Here is an 18,373-nt window from a genome sequence, read left to right on the forward strand (position 1 = left end):
TCATCAGCTAGATTCCAACTGTGCATCCTTGGGTGGGACTGTACTGCTCTGAGCCTTGATTCTGTCAGTCTCTCAAACAGGAATGAAAACAGTACACAGGTGCACTGGGAGGATTAGATAAAGCCATGCACCAATGGTGCTTTGAACACACCTAGCATGTAATGAGCACTCAGTAGGTGTGAAAGAGCCTGGACTCGAAAATGGAGGCTTTGGGGATACACTTGCACACTCAAATAAATAACAAAACCTGATCAATTCAAGTCAATGAGGCAAGCTCTGAAATCTGGGTGGAAGGGTGGATTTTTCTTAATATTGGTAGTAAGATGGGTGAGTTGCCAAGAACTACCAAGAAGAATCTTGCAAAGTACATGCAATCCATTTACTTCTGGGAGTTACTGAGATGTGGGAGACTCTGAAACAAGGGATCACTGGACCAGAAACAGCACTTGATGGGTGTTTCAGTCCTTCAGCAAGTGTGTATCCAGTTTCTTGGAGCCATGTGGAGGTGGGAGGGGCACAAGCCTTGGGGGCCCTTTGGACCCAGCTAGCTCTGCTGCTGACTGCTTTGTGACCTTGACCGTGAGACCCACCCTCAGAACCGCAGCTTCCTCAACCATAAATTGGGATGACAAAATGAAGCCTCCCCAGGGACTGCTGTGGGGGGCCAATCATGTAACCAGGGTAGCAGATCAAGAGGGAGTCATTCCTTCCCATTTCTCAATAACAGCAGCAGCAGTCAGCCCAATCCCATCAACCTCCCATCTTGTGCAGAAAACCTCAGAGGCACTGGGAGCTGGACCGGGAACCTGACTCCTTGGAGCAGCAAAGCAGATGGGCAGGTGGGGTCGCAGGTCCCATTTTATAGATAAGGGGCAAAGGGCTTCCCACATGGCACTAGTGGTAAAGAACCCGCCTACCATTGCAGGAGACATAAGAGACGCGGACTTGATTCCTGGGTCAGAAAGATACCTTGGAGGAGGGCATGGTAACCCACTCCAGTATTCTTGCCTGGAGAATCCCCATGGACAGAGGAGCTTGGCGGGTTACAGTCCTTGGGGTTGCAAAAAGTCGGACATAACTGAAGCAACTGAGCATGCACGCGTGTATAAGGGGCAAAGCCAAGCGAAATCCAAGTGTTTCTGTCTCCAAATCCATGCACTTGATCCTGGACGAGCAGCCTCGCTGATTCCTGGGAGAAGAAGGGAAGAGGGAGATCAGGGCTGGGAGGAGGCTGGGGACCCCTGTGTGCAGGTTCATTTATCAAAGGCGACCCCAGAATGGAGTCCATGAGGCTGAGACAGGTCACAGAGAGACCCCCTATGGGAGGAAAAGTAGGGGAGGGTGCCAGGCGGCCTGGGATGGAGACAGGTGAGTGATCAGAGAGCACTGGAGCCTCAGAAAGCAAATGCCTGGTATGTGCAGGGGTCCCTGGATTCCCATGGAGCCTCCCTCTGTGTCTTATAAACATCACCTGGGTGGCTGAGTCCATGCTCTTCATCTCCCTTCTTTGGCTCTAGCCCCTCCCCTAATCCAGGCAGTTCTTCCTTACATCTAACTGAAACCTTTCATGCTACATCACCAACAGACCCTCGCTGAAGCACCGGAAGATGTCCCCAGCCCTGCCCATGCCATCTGCGAGCTGGTGGCGCTCCTGGCTCAGGGCGGTTATCTTGCTGACAATTAATTGGCTTTTGTTAGAGGAGAATGAATACCATCTCATCTTAATCTTCCTCATTATTCTCCTTGTTCAGCAGAGTCAACACAAGATTAGGTTTAATTTATGGGGAAAAAAATAGCAAAGTCATTACTCACCAGGAGATCAGGATTGGATCTGCCTGAGTGTTCTGTGTTCACTGCAAGTGAGGGACCACGAGGAAGACCTGGAGTTCTGCTGAGGCAGGGACAGGCTGGGGGGACCTTGGCCCCCAGATCCATTTGGGGCTGGATCCCTGGAGACCACCAGCCCTTTCTAGTCTTACAGGACTCAGGCCTCAGAGGACCCAGCCTCCTACATGTTTCTCAGCAACCTTTGCCATAAGACCAGTCCCAAAGGAGGGCAGGGAGCTCAGCCTCTGAAGAGTCAGACTCAACCCAAGTCCACGGAAAGAAATCAGGATTTGGATTCAGATTCTGACTTCTGAGACCACTTCCTCTGCAGAGAACTGGCCGGAACCAGCCCCTCCTGGGTGCTCCCTTGACAATGCTGCCACCTAGTGGTGCTTAGAGGAACTGGTCCTTCCTTCCATCCCTCCACATCCCCAAGCAAACCATACCATGTACCAAAAAAATCCAGATTCACAAAGTAAATCAGAAAGGGAAAGAGGGACTTTTAGCCATTTCAAAATGGTTAAATAGATTTCCACCAAGAAGTCTAAAAGAAAATTCATCTTATCTTCCCTGACTCCTTAACTAAAATGGCCCAGACCCCTTAGCACCCCCTCTTTCTGCCTGGGGAGATAATAAGCAGAGAAGCCCAGAAGCCTCACAGTCCTTGTCATTTCCAACTCTTTCCACTTCCCCTGCCCCAACTCTGTCCTCTGGCACATGCTCATCTTGGACCCTATACCACAGTGGAGTAGCTAGGACCAGCTCAATTACTAACTCGTCATATGACCCTAGGCTAGTTACCCAACATCTGAGTCTTATCTCTTTCATTCATAAAATGGGAGTGCCTGATCCAGCAGAGAGGGCCACTGAGCAGATTAAACAAGCCTGTGTACTTAGCACAGGAACTGGCAGCAGAAAGTCCTCAGCAAATGCCTATCACCCTCACCAACATCATCACTATCATCCTTTTCATCCTGCTTCTCTGAAAGTTTGGTTTCATCCAGCTTCTAAAGGTGGCTCAGTGGTAAAGAATTCCCCTGCCAGTGCAGGAGACACAGGTTCAATCCCTAGGTTGGGAAGATCCCCTGGAGGAGGAAATGGCAATCCACTCCAGTATTCTTGCCTGGGAAATCCCATGGACAGAGGAGCCTGGGGGTTACAGTCCATGGGATCACCAAAGATCTGGACACAACTGAGCACACATGCATACACCTCTAACTCCTCATCCCCAGGTCCTGCTAGACAGAAGAGGTTTTTTTTTCCTAAAAGGACACTGATATCATCTCTGCTTCATGTATCATTTATAGCTTATTAGACAGAGCACATGGTAGGTGCTGGGGAAACTCTCAGGATCACCTGCCAGTGTCTCCAACTTCATGTCAAACCACTTCCCCACTTGTTCACTGAGCTCCAGTCACACTGGTTGCCTTTCTAATCTGTAAGTTCATTCCCAACCCCAGGGCTTTGCATTTACAACTTCTGCAATGTTCTTCCCCCAGATATTTGGTTTCTCATCACCATTCAAATGTCACTTTCTCAGAGAGATCCTCCCTGATCACTTGACCGTGCACAGCAGCACTCCCACACTCACTCTCAACTTTGTTTTCTATGCTATAGAGGTCAAGCGCCTAAGTGGCTGGGTAGAACTCCCGTTCTACCACTTACTAGCTATGTGGCCTCAGACAACTTGCTTTACCTCTCTGCGCTTCAGTTCTCATATGTAAAAATGGAAATGCTAATAATAGTGGTTCCTACTTCATAAGGCTCTTATGATGAATCAATACATGTAAAGCTCTTGGAGTAGCGCCTGTTGTCTCTAAGTGTTATATCATGTTGGTAATTATCCTATTTATTTAACTGCATGTATTTATGTTTCTCCATCTAGACAGTATATTCCAGGAAGACAGAGGCCTTCTTTGCTTTATCCCTGCCTGGCAGAGAGCAAATGCTTAAAAATACCAGTTGATTAGAAAGAAATCTTAGGGCCAGGCAGGCCTCTCCTTAATCACACTCAGGTGCCTTTGAGCTAAGTAGCCAAACAGTCGGCTATCTCTGGCTTTCACACTCTCAGGGCCCTCGAGCTCCCCCTGCTGGACAGAGAATAGGTTTTGTTGTGTTGTGTTTTTTTGCCTTGAGGCTGATCGCAGCCTGCTGTAGCTGTCAAATTTCCACTCCCGCCTAGGGGACAGTAAACCTGGCTCTTTAGAGTCAGAAGCACCTGGATCAGAACTTGTGCTTCTCCAGTTATTCTGCACGTCATACGGCAGGAAAGTCTCTCATTTGAGCCTCCTTATGGGCAGAAGGGGGGTAACGATGCCCTTGCCCCCTCCCCCACATCTAACTGGGTTATAGGCAGTGTGGTGTGAGGGCACCCCGGGCACAGGGAGACCTGCAGGCCCCCACACCCCCAGAGTCAGCCCTTGAATGATGCAGAGAAGCCGTCTCATCTTCCAAAGCTAAACACCACCAGGTATCTGCTGTTTCTCTAGGGACAGACACGCAGGGACAGTCTGGAGCACCCCATTATCTGAGCCCCTTGGGTCTCCTCTGTGGGCCCTGTGGCCTGGGGAAAGAATCTGGCCTCTGTCCCTCTGGCTCCTTCCTCTGAGAGCCGGCAGTTAGCTGGAGATGGCCTTGCTGGGCTTGCATACTCCTATTCACTTGACCCTCACCTCCCTGGCTGCTGTCTCCCCCATCGTGGCCTCAGAGGCCAAGCGTTCCCTGCCTCACTCCACACTTGTTTCCAGATCTCACACTGCCCTTGGCTTTAGCTGAAGACCACAGACACTGCAACTCCTATATCTCCAGCCCAGAGTCCTCATGGCCCTCTTTCCTGAACACCCCCTGGGGGACTTCTCCCTACCTACAGCACCTTTCATGCCTTCCATACCCCTGCCCTGACACCTAGTCCTTGTGGACCCCTGGACTCAGATTCCTGGCCTCTCATACCCACTGCAACTCTGTCCAATCTCCTCCCAAACCCCCTCTGTGGTCTCTGGTCCTGACTCATCCCCATCTGGTTCCCCATGTGCCCATCCTGTTCCCTCACCCCCAAAGTGTCACCTTGCCCATTACTCCTTTACTTAAATCTGGGAGCTCAAGGGGTAACCCTCTTCCTTCATGCCTCCTCAGCAAACTGGGTCCCCAAGGAAAGGCATCACTTACCCTGCCTGACTGGCAACTCAGGTGCGTGTGAACAATGCCTTTCCCACTGGACTGTGAAATCCTCTAGAAAGGGCCAAAGGTGCTCATGGGACAGAAGGCTGTGTCTGCACCTTCAGACTAGGAGTTTTCAGGGATGTGTCTTCCCTATCTGACTGAGGATGCTCCCAGAGCAGGGAGCATATCTCCACCATTAGACTGGATATAGCCCTTCCCCAGATGCCCCATCCTTGATGTGGCCAGGCGGTGACTTTTCCAGGGACAAGGAGTGTCTTTCTCAACCTTGTAACCTTAGGACCCTGCACTAGGCCTGCCCCCAGGTTGGGGCTTAAGGAATCATGGGTGAATAAATGAACCAAAGAACAAATGCAGGCAGGCTGCAGCTTAAACTCTGCAAGCCCACTGACCCAGCAGGTGGCATCAAGGAAAGCTGGAGGGGCAGGGAGATTTTATTGGTCATCCTTCTGGAGAGAACAGATTTCTCAAGACCCTCAACCACCCCCAAGACCAGCAGCTGAGAGTCTTGGGGAGGAGGCTGGGTTTGAGAGGTGCTGGGAAGGCCAGAAAAGGAGCTCCTGACCCAGAGCCTGGTACACACCCTTCGCTCCACCTCTCCCTTTGAACCAGTGCCAGGGGCTGGCCTCTGGGCAGGACTTGGAAAATGACCCATGAGACCAGATGCTAATGACTCCTGTCTAATCCAATTCTAGGCCAAGGAAGACAGCATGAAGTGGGTATGAACTGAAGAGGGACACCACGCTGACCCTTCCTGTGCCTCCCACCTGGTCACTGCCCCCCGCCCCCCAATCTCCCACCTTGAGCCACTGGCACTAATCGTGGGCCCAGGAGAACTGGTACCTTAGACTAGGTGCTGCCATCACTCACCATCCTGCCTTCAGAAAGGAACAGGGCAGGGGATCAAGAGAGGCCAAGAAGGGAGCCCCCACACATGCCCTGTTCTGGCTTCTGGGCAGTTTGGGTGTCAGTCAGGCGCCAGGCCCAGCTCCCCATCCTTGGCCTCACAATCCCAGCCTTTGTTCCGCCGATCCAGGCCCGGCTGGCTCTGCACCCGCCCAAGGGCCCCTGGAAACCAGAGCAGCTGGAACCCCACCAAGTATTTATCCAGACTGGGCCAGAGGCCCTCAAGAGACAGAGACTAAGCAAAGGGAGGGGGGTTCATTCATCCATTTGTTCATTCATTCCTTCCTGGGACAAATAATATTTATTGAACGCCCACAGTGGCAGGCACTGTGCTAGAGGACAAGTGCTAGGGGATTTAGTGGTCGGCCCAGTGCAGACCCACGCCCTCACCCATCTTATTTTCTGGATGCAAATATATACCAACAAAACCTCTCTCTCCCTATGTGGGGGCTGGGCTTAGAATATGGGACGGAGAGGAGTGCGTGGGGGTGGGGAGGGTGAGGATGCTACTAAGGCCTATCTAATCCTGGGCCTCTGCCCCTCCAAGGCAGCTGGGAGAGGCTGGAGGACAGGTCATTCAGGGCTCCACCCACACGCTGCTGTTGGTCACCCGGGCCCCGAACCAGCCCTTCCAGTAGACGCAGTCCTGTCCCCCATGCTCGAAGCGGACGAAGCGGACGCCGGGCCCATAGTCGGTGAAGGTGTGGGAGATCTGGAGGTGGGGAGTTGGGGGAGGGTCAGGCTCAGAGCCCTGGGGCCTCCCCCAGCCACCCCACCCGGGCGCCCTGACCCTCCTCTAGCCCCCTGGACTTTCCAGCTCAGCATCCCTCCTCCGGGTCTCTCCCACCGTCCAGGCTAGCCCCGCCCACAAGCCCCGTGGGCGGGGCTTCATCGAGCCCCGCCCCTCGGATCCAGGCCCCGCCCTCCGCCCTCGGGCCTCTGAGCTCACCTCAATCCAGCCACCGTCGTCGCTGTCCGCCGGCACTGCCACCTGCCCGCTGTTGAACTCGGCCAGCACGTCCTCGTGCTCCGACAGCAGCTTCACCGTGAGCTCGTACAGGCAGCCGGCGTCTCTGCGGCCCGAGTACCTACCCCAGGGGAGGGAGCGAGCGCCCGGGGCAGGCTTCAGCCCTGCTGAGCCAGCACTCTGGGCCCAGCTCTTAACAGAAATTAACCCTGCCGGCCGGTACTACCAATGACCCCATTTTACAGATAAGAAAACCGAGGCCGGAGAGAGAAAATGACTCGCTCAAGGTCCGAACCCAAGAACTAAATCCCAGATGGGCCAGACCGAACCTTGGGACCAAAACCAAACCTGCCGAGAAAGTTCTTGTTTGGATCGCAGATGGATATTGAAAAACAAAACCAAAAAAGCTTGTCAATATTTAAAATTCAAGAGGGGAGGCGGTTTTCCACCTTCTCCTGAAAACCCGTGGCCCGTGTGATCGCAGGCTCTAGAGTTGGGAGGCAGGGGTCCCTGAAGCGGGGTAGCCGGTTCCAGTTGGCCCTCGACCCCACTCCCCTAGCCCCCCGGCCGCTCACCAGTCCTTCACCACGATGGCCGGCTGAGTGGTGTCCAGTAGCTCCTCCCAGTAGCCCTCAGCCTGCAGATCAATAATCTGCGCTTTGCGACACCACCTGGGAGACTGGGGGTTAGGATGGAGTGGAGACTCCTCCCCTCCCCTTCCCATCCGTCCCCCTTCTCCTTACTCGAAGGAAGAGGCGAAGTACTTCTTGACGCTCTCATCGTGGATGAATTCTACTCCGCAGTCTCCGGGCAGCTCCTCCACCCTCCAGCCGTCCCCACCGTGCTCCACGTCGCACCAGCCCTCCAGGTCCTCTGTAGGAACACGACAGCCCCACGCTGGCCACCCAGTCCCTGCGAGGGTGTGGTGGGGCTGGCTCTTGCCCCCATCGTGGGGGGAGGGCAAACGTGGTCCTTAAACGTTGGGCAGAGGGTGGTGAAGGTGAAGAGTGAGCACTTCTGGTTTTCCCCCAGATTTTCTCACGCTCTCGGGAGGGTCTTCCGCGGGACCTGTCTTGCCCCAGGTCCCCGGGGATGGAAGGATCCCCAGAGACAGCGAACCTCCCCCCCCCCCCCCCCCCCCCCCCCGCCCAAACCTAACCCAGGGAGCAAGACAGAAAGATAATACTACAGTATGTATTGGGGATACTCTGTGCTGGGCACAGCGCCAAGCACTTTATCTCATCTACCGCTCAAAGCAGTCTGGCCTTGTTACGGCCCATTGTATAGAAGGGGAAGCTGAGCTCCCAAGGCCAGGGAGACAGGGTGCGACCTCTCACCTTCCCCACACGGGTTGCGCAGCAGGTTGCGCCGCCTCTTGCTCAGGAAGTAGAACTGCTGCCAGTGGTCGCGCTCGTCCTCGGGGCCGTCCGGGGGCACCAGCCCCTCCTGCTGGCACTTGAGCAGCCACAGGGGGGCGCCGTCCACCAGCTCCTTCCAGCGAAGGCACACCAGGCGGCAGGCCTGCACCAGCTGGGCGGCCGGCAGCTCGGCCAGCACACGCAGCAGCAGCGGCTCTGGCAGCTCGTCCAGGTACGCCGCCTCCTCCTCCCCCTCCTCCGGCCGCTCCTCCCCGCCGCTCGCCTCCTCCGCGCACGCCTCCTCCTGCTGCTCCTCCGGGCTTACCTCCTCCTGCTGGCCCACGCTCCCTGAGGGTGGGCAGGGCGGGGGTGCTGCTGAGACTCCCCCCGACTGTCCCCCGCCGCGCCCCACAACCTCTATGTGAAGGGCATCGCCTCCACCCACGCTCCGACAGTCTGCGACTGGGGCCGGATTCCGTGACCAGAGAGTAGGGCCTTGTGGAGGAAGCCCAGGGGACCGGGGCCACGGATCAGCCCCAGGTGAACTGAAGAGGGGCCTCAGAGAACTGTTTCCCCTGCAGGGCCAGTACACCACATACCTGAGCCGAGAGCAATAACTGATGATATTTCTGACACATGGAAGTCCCTTATCCCTCTGAACAGCCCTCTGAGATCTCTGCTCCAGTCACCTCCTCAAAGGAGCCCTCCTGGACCTCCCCTATTACAAAGTCCTCTCACCTCACCGTTGGGAGTTCCATCCTTCCTAGCTTTTATCCAAGAATGTGATGGTTTATAAACACCTTTCTTTGGACTAGACTGAGGGAATGAGGGCAAGAACAGGGTCTGGGCAACTCACTGCTTCACCCCTAGTGCTTGGCATTGGACACCCTCCCCTGCCCACTGTCAGCAGCTATTGTCTATTGGGCTGGGCTTTCCTGATGGTTCAAATGGTAAAGAATCTGCCTGCAATGCAGGAGACCTGGATTTGATTCCTGGGTTGGGACGATCCCCTGGAGAAAGGAATGGCTACCTGTTCCAATATTCTTGCTTGGAGAATCCCATGGACTGAGGAGCCTTGAGGGCTACAGTCCATGGGGTCGCAGAGTTGGACATAATTGAGCGACTAACACTACCAAGAGTTAGGCCCTATTTCATTCTAAGCATTTTAATTGTATTTACTCTTTAAATCATCACAGCGTCTCTTCAAGGTTGTCAGTATTATCGTCCCATTCCGTTGATGAGGAAACTGAGGCAGTGAAAGGTGAAACCACCCAGGATCACACAGCAAATGAGTGGCTGGAACCTGGGTTTGAACCCAGGCAATGGGGCTTCCGAGGTGATGCTAGTGGTAAAGAACCCACCTGCCAGTGCAGGAGATACAAGAGATGTGAGTTCGATCTGTGGGTCAGGAAGACCCCCTGGAGAAGGGCATGGCAACCCACTCCAGTATTCTTGCCTGAAGAATCCCATGGACAGAGGAACCTGGCCACATGGGGTCAAAAAGAATCAGACATGACTGAGGCAACTGAGCACACCACCAGGCTCCAGAGCTGCCTTTAAGCATCACAGCCTTGAGAAAAAGATTCGTGGGGTTGGGAGTTATCATTTTGATTTCAGGTGAAAATGCTCAGGCTCAGAGGTGTGGAATGACTTGCCAAAGGTCACAATGCTGGTATTCAGGCAGGGGACACAGGGACCTGAGGCCTGAAGGGAGAAGAAACAGGGGCGTGGGGATCGGGGAGGGAGGCTCCTTAAAAGACAATGTGTGTGTCAAACAGGGAGGTGTACTATGTACTTGGGAAGGAGGGTTTCTTCACTACTTTTTCTATCCCTGGCCCTCAACTTCCCTGTCTATAATATAGGAATAATCCCTGCGCCAAGGCATTCAGACGGTACTGATGATCAGCTCCGCTGAGGAGTGGGCAAGGGCATTCTAAATTATGAGAGGGACCCATGTCAGGAGCTGTGGGCTGAACTGTCTCTTGGATCCTGGCTGGCCTCAGCTGGGCCATCCAAGCCTTGAATAAGCAGATACTGTGTGCCCCGTGTCCCTGGAGACGGTGGGGAGGAGGTGGAGCCACTCTGAGTGATGGGGGAGGCCACTGCTCTCAGACCTAGGATCGGGGCAGGGAGGATTCCCTAAGGGCTGGGCCTTGGAAAGCCAAGGCAGGGGCGGAAACAGGCCAGGCACCAGGGGAGGAACAGGCAGGGCCCAGACCCAAGGCTGGGGGTTGCCAGGACCTGGCCAGCCAGTCCTTCACCTCCTCACATGCAGCATTCCCCACCCCCAAACCCCAGTCAGACCCCCGAGAGCCGAATCAGGGTTTACCTCTTCAGAGTCCAGTGTACACAGGGAGTCCTCAGTACATCTTATTCAATGAATCTTATTAGTTAGCACAGTTCCCTTCATTATTAGCAATTTTTTTTTTTTTTTGGCCACATCTTTATGATATGGGGCTTTACCCACCCCTCTGGCCAGGAGGAAACTGAGGCCCAGAGAGGCTTACTGGCCTCTCCCAAGTCACACCATAGAACAGTGGGGATGGCGGAGAGGAACATGCCTGCCCTGAAGCCATGTCACTTGCCTGTCCTGCTGCCCACAGCTCTCTGGGGAGCTGGGCCCAGTGTCCTCACCTCTCTACCCCTCCCCCTGCCCTGCCCTGCCCTGGCCCTGGTGGACACCTGATGCTCCCCAGAAAGGTGCACCTCGCCCAGTCCCCTCTCCTGGCCCCAGGCCTGGCACTCAAGGCCCCAGATCTGATTACAGGCCCCCCACCCCCTCTGGAGCACATACAACTCCCCACATTGTTGCCTTCAGAAAGTTATCTGGGTCCTGGAAGCTGCCTCTGAGGCTTATTCACTCACTTGGATTGGGCCCTTGAGTCCAGGGAATAGCTGGGCCCTGAGAAAAAGCAGGAAACCATTCTGGGTACTATGAAAGGTGTGGCAAGGGGGCCATGGATTGGGAGCAAGAGCTGAAGGAGGTACGATTTTCAGGGCTAGAGGTGGGGGCAGGGCAACTCAGCCACCCTAGTGAGCATCACTGTTACCCATTGTCTCCCCCAGGCAATGGCCTCTCAGAGGTGCCTGACGACAAAGGGGTGAGGGAATCTGGGAGTGGGCAGGTCTTGTTCCCACCCTGACTCAGCAAGCAACCCCTCCAGGCACAGCGGGAAATTCTAGAGACGAGGAGGGGGTCTTTGGTGCCAGACAAGATGACTGGGCAGTCTCAAAGGGCTCGAAGCGTCAGCTAGAGCTGATGCCTGAACTCTCTCACCACTGGCCTGGTGCCCACTGGGCATCCAGCCAACCAAATGAGGATAGCCCCTCCAGACGAGGGATCCCAGGAGGAAGGCCTGGATAGGGTGGGGAGCGGCCAGTACCCCAAGAAATTTGTGGGGATTCAGACAACTCATGGCCCAGAGTTGGCAAATTCAAGAAGCTGATGGAATAAAAAGGCTTGTGGCCTCTTCCATCGCAGATGGGTCCCAGACCCCGGTCCAATCAGACCCTCAGGAAGCCGGGAGGAGGAGGGAACGTGGATCACTCCTATGCTATCTGCCTATTAAATGGGACCCAGGAGTCCTCCCTTTGCCTGTCATCTCTCAAGGCCTCCCGCACATCAAGATACCAGACAGAAGGCTGTGCTCCTTGAAGACTGTCTCAAGGGCTCTGCTTGGGTGAAAGTTTGCCGCTCTGGGTCTGGGGGGCCCCCTCGCTCTCTGATGCCCCCTCTCCGTAGCACTCGCCCGCCTGCCCCGGTCACCCCTCCTGGACTGAGCGAGTGGATCCGGTGGCGGCGGCTACCTGGGTCACCGTCTCCGTCCATCGCTGCGGAGGGCGTTCGCGAGAGGAGGAGGACCCGGAGCGCTGCGGGGCTGTCCGAGTCCCTAGGCGGCGGCGGCGAGTCCAGGCGCTGCCCGCGTCTGGGTCGGGTCCCGGCCGGCGGAGCCTTTTAAAGGCCCCCGCCTCCGCCCCCGCCCAGCGTTTGGCCCCGCGCCGGGACGCCCCGCAGTCCGGAGCAATCGGCCAGAGGCCGGAGGCTCCCGGTTTCTTGGACCCAGGAGGCCCGGAAAGGTCGGGTTTTGTTTTTGTTTTTTAATGCAGGAGGAGGGGGAGCCCAGTTCGGGCGTCTCCCAGAGCCCTCCTGGGGTGACTGCTCGGAGGAGGCGATGAGGGGGCGGGTAGAGTCTGGGTCACGCAGAGGGTGCGGGGTGCGCGGCCCAGGCGGAGCGAGAGGGCAGAAGCTCCTCCCGGCACCGCCCCGCCCCCGCCACCCCAGGTAATTTTCCTACATCGGTGAGGGGCGCGTCCCAAGCCTGGTGCTCCCCAAGCGGCGGGGACCGGAGCCGGCCGCGGGGGCGGGGCCGGGGCGGGGCCTGGTCGGTCGCGCAGGCGAGGCCGCACCCACCGCGACTGCAGGTCCAGGCAGGCTCAGCCCAGGCCGCCAAGCGGGATCGCACAGCGGCGGCCGAGCGCAGGTGACCGGTGGGAGTAGGCGCGGGGAGCGCCGGGGAGAGGATGCGGATTGCGGGGACCGGGGGCCTCGGCGGTTCCTGGCACCGCCGCAGTGCGCTGAGGGAGGCCCAGCGCGAACAAGGCCCAGGCCGCGGGGTTGCGCGGCGCGGCCTCGGGCGGCGGCGCGGGCAAAAACCCCAACTGGGGTTGCCATCGATGCGCGGGGGTCCAGGCCTAGACTTCGAAAGCCACAAGGAGGGATGGGAAGTCGAAGACGCGCGAGGGCACCTGGGCCTGGAGCCCAGCCACGGGGATGGGGGTGGGGGTATAGGAAAGGCGACTCGCCCTCGCCTACCGCTTCTCCAGTCTCAGGCAGGTCATTTCCTCCGTGGTCTCGGAAAAGTGGCTTGAGCCCTTTGGACGTCGGTCGGAGACAATGACAATTATGCTTTCCCCTCCTCTGTTTTGAGGATGGGAGAGAGAATGAGAAGGTACCAGACAGGATGCGGAGCTTTGCGTTCGTATTTCCAGGCGAAAGACTGGCCTATTGAAAAAGGCTGGCTCTAGACCCAGAAAGGGCTCAGGCTCCTTTCCGCTGCTCCTGTCCGTGCGTCCTCAGGCAGATCCCACCTCTTCTGCCTCCTTCGCCTCCCTTAGGGGCTATGGTGAGGTGCCAGTAAAAAAATCAGAGCCCACCTTTTACTGAGCTTCTCCTGAGAAGGGGTCCTTGAACCCTTTCCAGGAGGTAAGTACTGTTCCTGGCCCCATTTTACAGAGCAGGAAACTGAGGCTCAGAGAAGCCCGGTGACTTTCCTGAGACAATCAGTGGCAAAACTGGGAGGAGAACCTCCACCACGGCGTGCTGTGAGTACCTGGTCCTCGGGAGGGGGCCAGGTCTGCAGTGTAGCTTGTCAACGCCCACAGGAGGGCCATGGCGGTGGGGAACATCAACGAGCTGCCGGAGAACATCCTACTCGAGTTGTTCACACACGTGCCCGCCCGCCAGCTGCTGCTGCGCTGCCGCCTGGTCTGTAGCCTCTGGCGGGACCTCATCGACCTCGTGACCCTCTGGAAGCGCAAGTGCCTGCGCGAGGGTTTCATTACCGAGGACTGGGACCAGCCCGTGGCCGACTGGAAGGTCTTTTACTTCCTCCGCAGCCTCCGCAGGAACCTCCTGCATAACCCATGTGCTGAAGGTGGGGTGCTGACTGGCTCTGACATGCCCCCCCCCCCCCACACTCTGTTGTGATGTCAGCTAACATTCATTAAGCACTTAACTATGAGCCAGCCAGGCACTTTATGGGGCTTAATGCCTTTCATCCTTTCACAGCAATCCTAAGAGGTAGGTGCTGTTAGACATCAATCTTTCAGATGGGAAAACTGAGGCCAAGAGTGGCATTTCTTATTCCACTCTTAAGGTTATTTCCCCAGTGACCTTTCTGAGGAGAAGGAATGTTGGCCAGTTGGAACTAATTGTGCCAGGACACAAGACCCGGAAGTCAGAACCATATTTTCTTGGCCTGGTTCCCAGACTCCAGGATTAAGCCTACTAGGAGTGTCCCAGAGGACAAAGGGGACTTTGCTCATGAAAGAGGGAGAGATACAATCTTCTTTCCAACACATTCCAACAGCAGGTGAAACATGACTTCTGTGGTCATCCAGAGGCCCCCCTTTCCATTGCTGTGTTGTAACTGATTAATTAGACACTGGGATGGGATGAGAACCTCATTCTCCTTTATGTGGTCAAATTCTGAAGTGAAATAATAAAACCACCCAAAGCTGTCCAGAGCTTTCAGATGCCTCCTCATTTGACTCCCCAACAGCTATGTTCTTGACCAGCAGTTGACATACCATGGTCCATAGGCCAAATCTGGCCCAGGATCTAAGAAGAATTTCTGAGGTTTTATGTGATAGTCAATATGTAGCCCACGAAACCTGACACTTGTGGAAAAAGTTTACCAGTCTCCATTCCTGACCCCAGTTTACAGAGGATGAAACCAAGACTCAGAGAGAGAAAGCAGCTTGCATAAGGTCACAGAGTCCAGTATTGGTAGAGCTGGGACTAAATCCAGATCTGCCTGGTGTCAGAGCATTCCCTAACATTAGTCGTCTGGTCATTCCCACTGTCAGGATTCCCAGTAGAAGTTAGTCATGGTGGTGCCTGGCACACCGGATGTGCAGGGTTCCCCAGCTAGGGGCTTGAGGGCAGCTGCTGAAATCCAGGGAGAGATGCTGGGAGCAAGGGGCGCTTTGGCGCTGACCACTAGGGGGCCTCCCTTTGATGTGAACTGTGCTTTCCCGCCAGAGGGCTTTGAATTCTGGAGCCTGGACGTGAATGGAGGTGATGAGTGGAAGGTGGAAGATCTCTCCAAAGACCAGAGGAAGGAATTCCCCAATGACCAGGTCAAGAAATACTTCGTGACTTCTTATTAGTAAGATCCATGGGGTCACGGGGCGGGGGGGGTGGGGGGGTGGGCGGGAGGGACCCAAGTCACTGCACCTTGAGGTCTCTCCTGCTCTGGGAAGGGCAGTCCTAACCCTGGAGGGCCCTGGTGGCGAGCCCCAGCCCCTCCCACCCCTCCACCCACCCTCAGCACCTGCCTCAAGTCCCAGGTGGTGGATCTCAAGGCCGAAGGGTACTGGGAGGAGCTGATGGACACCACACGGCCAGATATCCAGGTCAAGGACTGGTGAGTGCCTGGGGCGAGGGCTTGGCGGGGGGGGGCCCTGCCACTCAGGTGCCCCACCCCCACCCTGCCCCCCATCTCCAAGGCCCTGATGGGCCCTCCCTCTGCCTGCAGGTTTGCAGCCAGGCCAGACTGCGGGTCCAAGTACCAGCTGTGTGTTCAGCTCCTGTCGTCAGCACACGCACCTCTGGGGACCTTCCAGCCAGACCCAGCAATGATCCAGCAGAAGAGCGATGCCAAGTGGAGGGAGGTGTGTGAGTCGGGAAGGGCACAGGGGCACACTGTCCAAGGCTGAGACCGCAGTCACACAGCCTGGGTTTAGATCCCAGTTCCTCTGCTTCTGACCTAGGCTTTGGCTGCTCTGACCTCTAAAAGACTTCAGTGAAATGATGCTGGGAAATATATGTTCAAAAAAGTTGACTACTACTAATTACTACCAGTTATAACTATTATTTAGGTCAGGATTCAGTGATCTTTTTCTTAAAAGAGCAGATACAAATAGTTTAAGCTTTGCTGGCTGTACTATCTCTGTCTCAACTACTCAGCTCATCAGCTCTGCCATTGTCATGAAAGTGGCTTTAGCAAAATGCCCATGTCTGTGTTCCAATAAAACTTTATTTATAAAACCAGGTAGTGGGCCCCTGGACCAGTTTCCCAACTCCTGATCTGGACCAGTGCTCTCCGGTAGAACTTTCTGCAGTGACAGAAATGGTCTGTCTGCCCTGTCCAGTTTGATAGCCCAGAGCCACATGCAACAACTGAAAACTTAGTAAAAGCCCGTTTGCAGTGTAGCTGAGGAACTAAATTTTTAATTTTATCTAACATTAATTAATTTTAACTTAAATAGCCACATGTGCTCAGTGATGACTGGACATCCTTTGGCAGCTTGCAAAGTGTCCTTCAGTTCCTTTGAGCTGCACTTAGATAATCCCATGGAGTGGATCCGGCAGGATTTTGCTCCATTTTACAGATGAGGAAATAGAGGCATAGACAAGGGAGGTAGTCTGCCCAAAATCAGAGTAAGGACTCAAATTCCATTCTCCTGACTCTGGGTCAAGCACTAAGACCTCAGCCCATCCTGGCCCCCTCACCCCCTCAGGCAGTGCCGCACTCGGGGTCAATTCCCCTGACCACTCTCCTTCCCTCCGCCCACACCCCCTTCACCAGGTCTCCCACACTTTCTCCAACTATCCGCCTGGCGTCCGCTACATCTGGTTTCAGCACGGCGGCGTGGACACTCACTACTGGGCCGGCTGGTACGGCCCGAGGGTCACCAACAGCAGCATCACCATCGGGCCCCCACTGCCATGACACCCCCGAGCCCCCAGCCACCTAATCCCAACTGAAAAACTGCTGTCAGAGAAGGGCTGGGTTTGGGAAAGGGAGGTGGAGGCCAGGCTCCCCCAGACTTCCTAGTTCATCTTTGCCCCCAGCTCCCCAGTTGCCACTTTGTGGAGCCTCTTTGTTTGTGCGGCCTTTATATGTTATGCGTAGCTAGCTCTCTGCCAGGGGTCTCAGTCTGAATGATGGGGCCCCTGAAGTTAGGGAGGTACAGGTCGTTCCCCCAGGCTCCTCCCCCAGTCACCTCTGAGGGAAGGTCTCCAAGTTCTGATGGTAACCCAGATCTATGTGTCTACCTTCTCTCCCTGGGCCATTTTCTCACTGTCTTCTTTGAGGGCCCCCAGAGCAGGGACAGTCAGGACTTCCGGCAAGCCTGTGACTACCCTATGTAGTAAGGTGCTGGGAGGTGACCGTGCAGCTCAGACAGCACTAGGAGTGGAAGGAGGGTTCTGCTGGCCCATCCTCTGCCCCCTTCTCTACCACCCTCAAACTCTCTCACTCTGAGCCCCTGCTCAGGAAGGTGGCTTTGGCCCAGAGGCTCAGGCCTGGTCTGAGATAGTCAGGCCCAGTGGGGTGGGGTCCTGGCCAGATCTAGACAGTCTTCAGTCAGGGAAGCCCCAGAAGCCACACAGGTATTAAGTGGAGGCAGGGCTCTCCAAAAGAACCCCCTGGAATTCTGTGCAGGGTAAGCCAGGGCAGGTGGGGGGGTGGTGCCAGGACTGGTCCCTGAGAACTGGGATATGTAAACCCTAAATGAATAGGATAGGGGTTTTCAAGAACCACCTGTCCGCCTCCATGCCTAGACCATGCTCTCTTTAGCTTGGAGAGCATTCCAGGCCCCCACGCTACCCTCAGAACTACCATTCCCAGGACCTCCCCACCCCGTCTGCCCACATTCCCACCTCTCCCTCCTGCTGGAAAGAGAGCTGTGCTCTAGTCCTACCCCTGCTGCATGTGGCCAAATAAAAGGTATTCCAGCCCAACATGTGCCCTGTGTTTTCTGGGAGAAAATGGCAAACTTCATGGGAGGTTCTGCCTCTGGCCTGCAGAAGGTGCAACTTGTATGGCTCTGTCCAAGGTACAGAGAGGGGTTGACATTTCAGGAGCCAGCCTTTGAAGAATGAGGGTCCTGGGACAGACCGCTGGAAGAGCTGCTGACCCCACATCCCAGCAGCCCTCCAGTACTGCTGGCTTCCTCTGGAAGCCTGGTCACCAGCTGGGGAGTGAGGCATGCAGGTTTCTTGGGCAGCTCTTGCCTACACCTCTTGCTGGGTCAGCAGTGCCACCAAAGGCACTACTTACTGCTGTTTTTTTCACTGCCCAGAGCTTTACTGACATTGGATGAAGCCTAAGAATTTATAGTGGCTTAGCTGGTCAAGAATCCGCCTGCAATGCAAGAGACCTGGGTTCAAACCCTGGGTTGGGAAGATTCCCTTGGAGAATCGAAAGGCTACCCACTCCAGTATTCTGGCCTGGAGAATTCCATGGACTGTATAGTCCATTGGGTCGCAAAGACTCAGACACAACTGAGTGACTTTCACTTTCAAGAATTTATAAGGGTGCCTGGCACACAGTAGGTGCTCAATAAGTACTGTTAAGTTGCAATATCTTCACTTAACAGTTAGCTAGAACCACAACCCACTTAACTGTAT

At 55.4% G+C, this 18,373-nt stretch overlaps 2 protein-coding genes across 4 annotated transcripts; one reads left to right on the plus strand and one right to left on the minus strand.

Moving 5' to 3' along the window:
* Window positions 1-6,180: 6,180 nt before the first annotated feature.
* On the minus strand, window positions 6,181-12,675 carry FBXO2 (F-box protein 2). The gene is made up of 6 exons (XM_043485164.1): window positions 12,043-12,675; window positions 8,215-8,583; window positions 7,621-7,750; window positions 7,453-7,548; window positions 6,860-6,998; window positions 6,181-6,622 (listed from the first exon to the last, which is right to left on the minus strand). The coding sequence occupies exons 1-6, from the start codon at window positions 12,062-12,064 to the stop codon at window positions 6,488-6,490; spliced, it is 891 nt and encodes a 296-aa protein (XP_043341099.1). The 5' UTR covers window positions 12,065-12,675; the 3' UTR covers window positions 6,181-6,487.
* On the plus strand, window positions 12,588-17,704 carry FBXO44 (F-box protein 44). 3 transcript variants are annotated; one of them, XM_043485172.1, is made up of 6 exons: window positions 12,588-12,716; window positions 13,618-13,889; window positions 14,999-15,125; window positions 15,288-15,383; window positions 15,495-15,630; window positions 16,548-17,704. In XM_043485172.1, the coding sequence occupies exons 2-6, from the start codon at window positions 13,625-13,627 to the stop codon at window positions 16,689-16,691; spliced, it is 768 nt and encodes a 255-aa protein (XP_043341107.1). In that variant the 5' UTR covers window positions 12,588-12,716; window positions 13,618-13,624; the 3' UTR covers window positions 16,692-17,704. The 3 variants fall into 3 exon arrangements, with proteins under 3 accessions (XP_043341107.1, XP_043341106.1, XP_043341108.1); XM_043485171.1 differs by having other exon boundaries at window positions 12,657-12,716; window positions 13,469-13,889; XM_043485173.1 differs by having other exon boundaries at window positions 12,657-12,716; window positions 13,469-13,889; window positions 14,999-15,096; window positions 15,301-15,383.
* The last annotated feature ends 669 nt before the right edge of the window (window positions 17,705-18,373 follow it).

This window comes from Cervus canadensis, chromosome 13 (assembly GCF_019320065.1).
Source record: "Cervus canadensis isolate Bull #8, Minnesota chromosome 13, ASM1932006v1, whole genome shotgun sequence".
Lineage (NCBI taxonomy): Eukaryota > Metazoa > Chordata > Mammalia > Artiodactyla > Cervidae > Cervus > Cervus canadensis.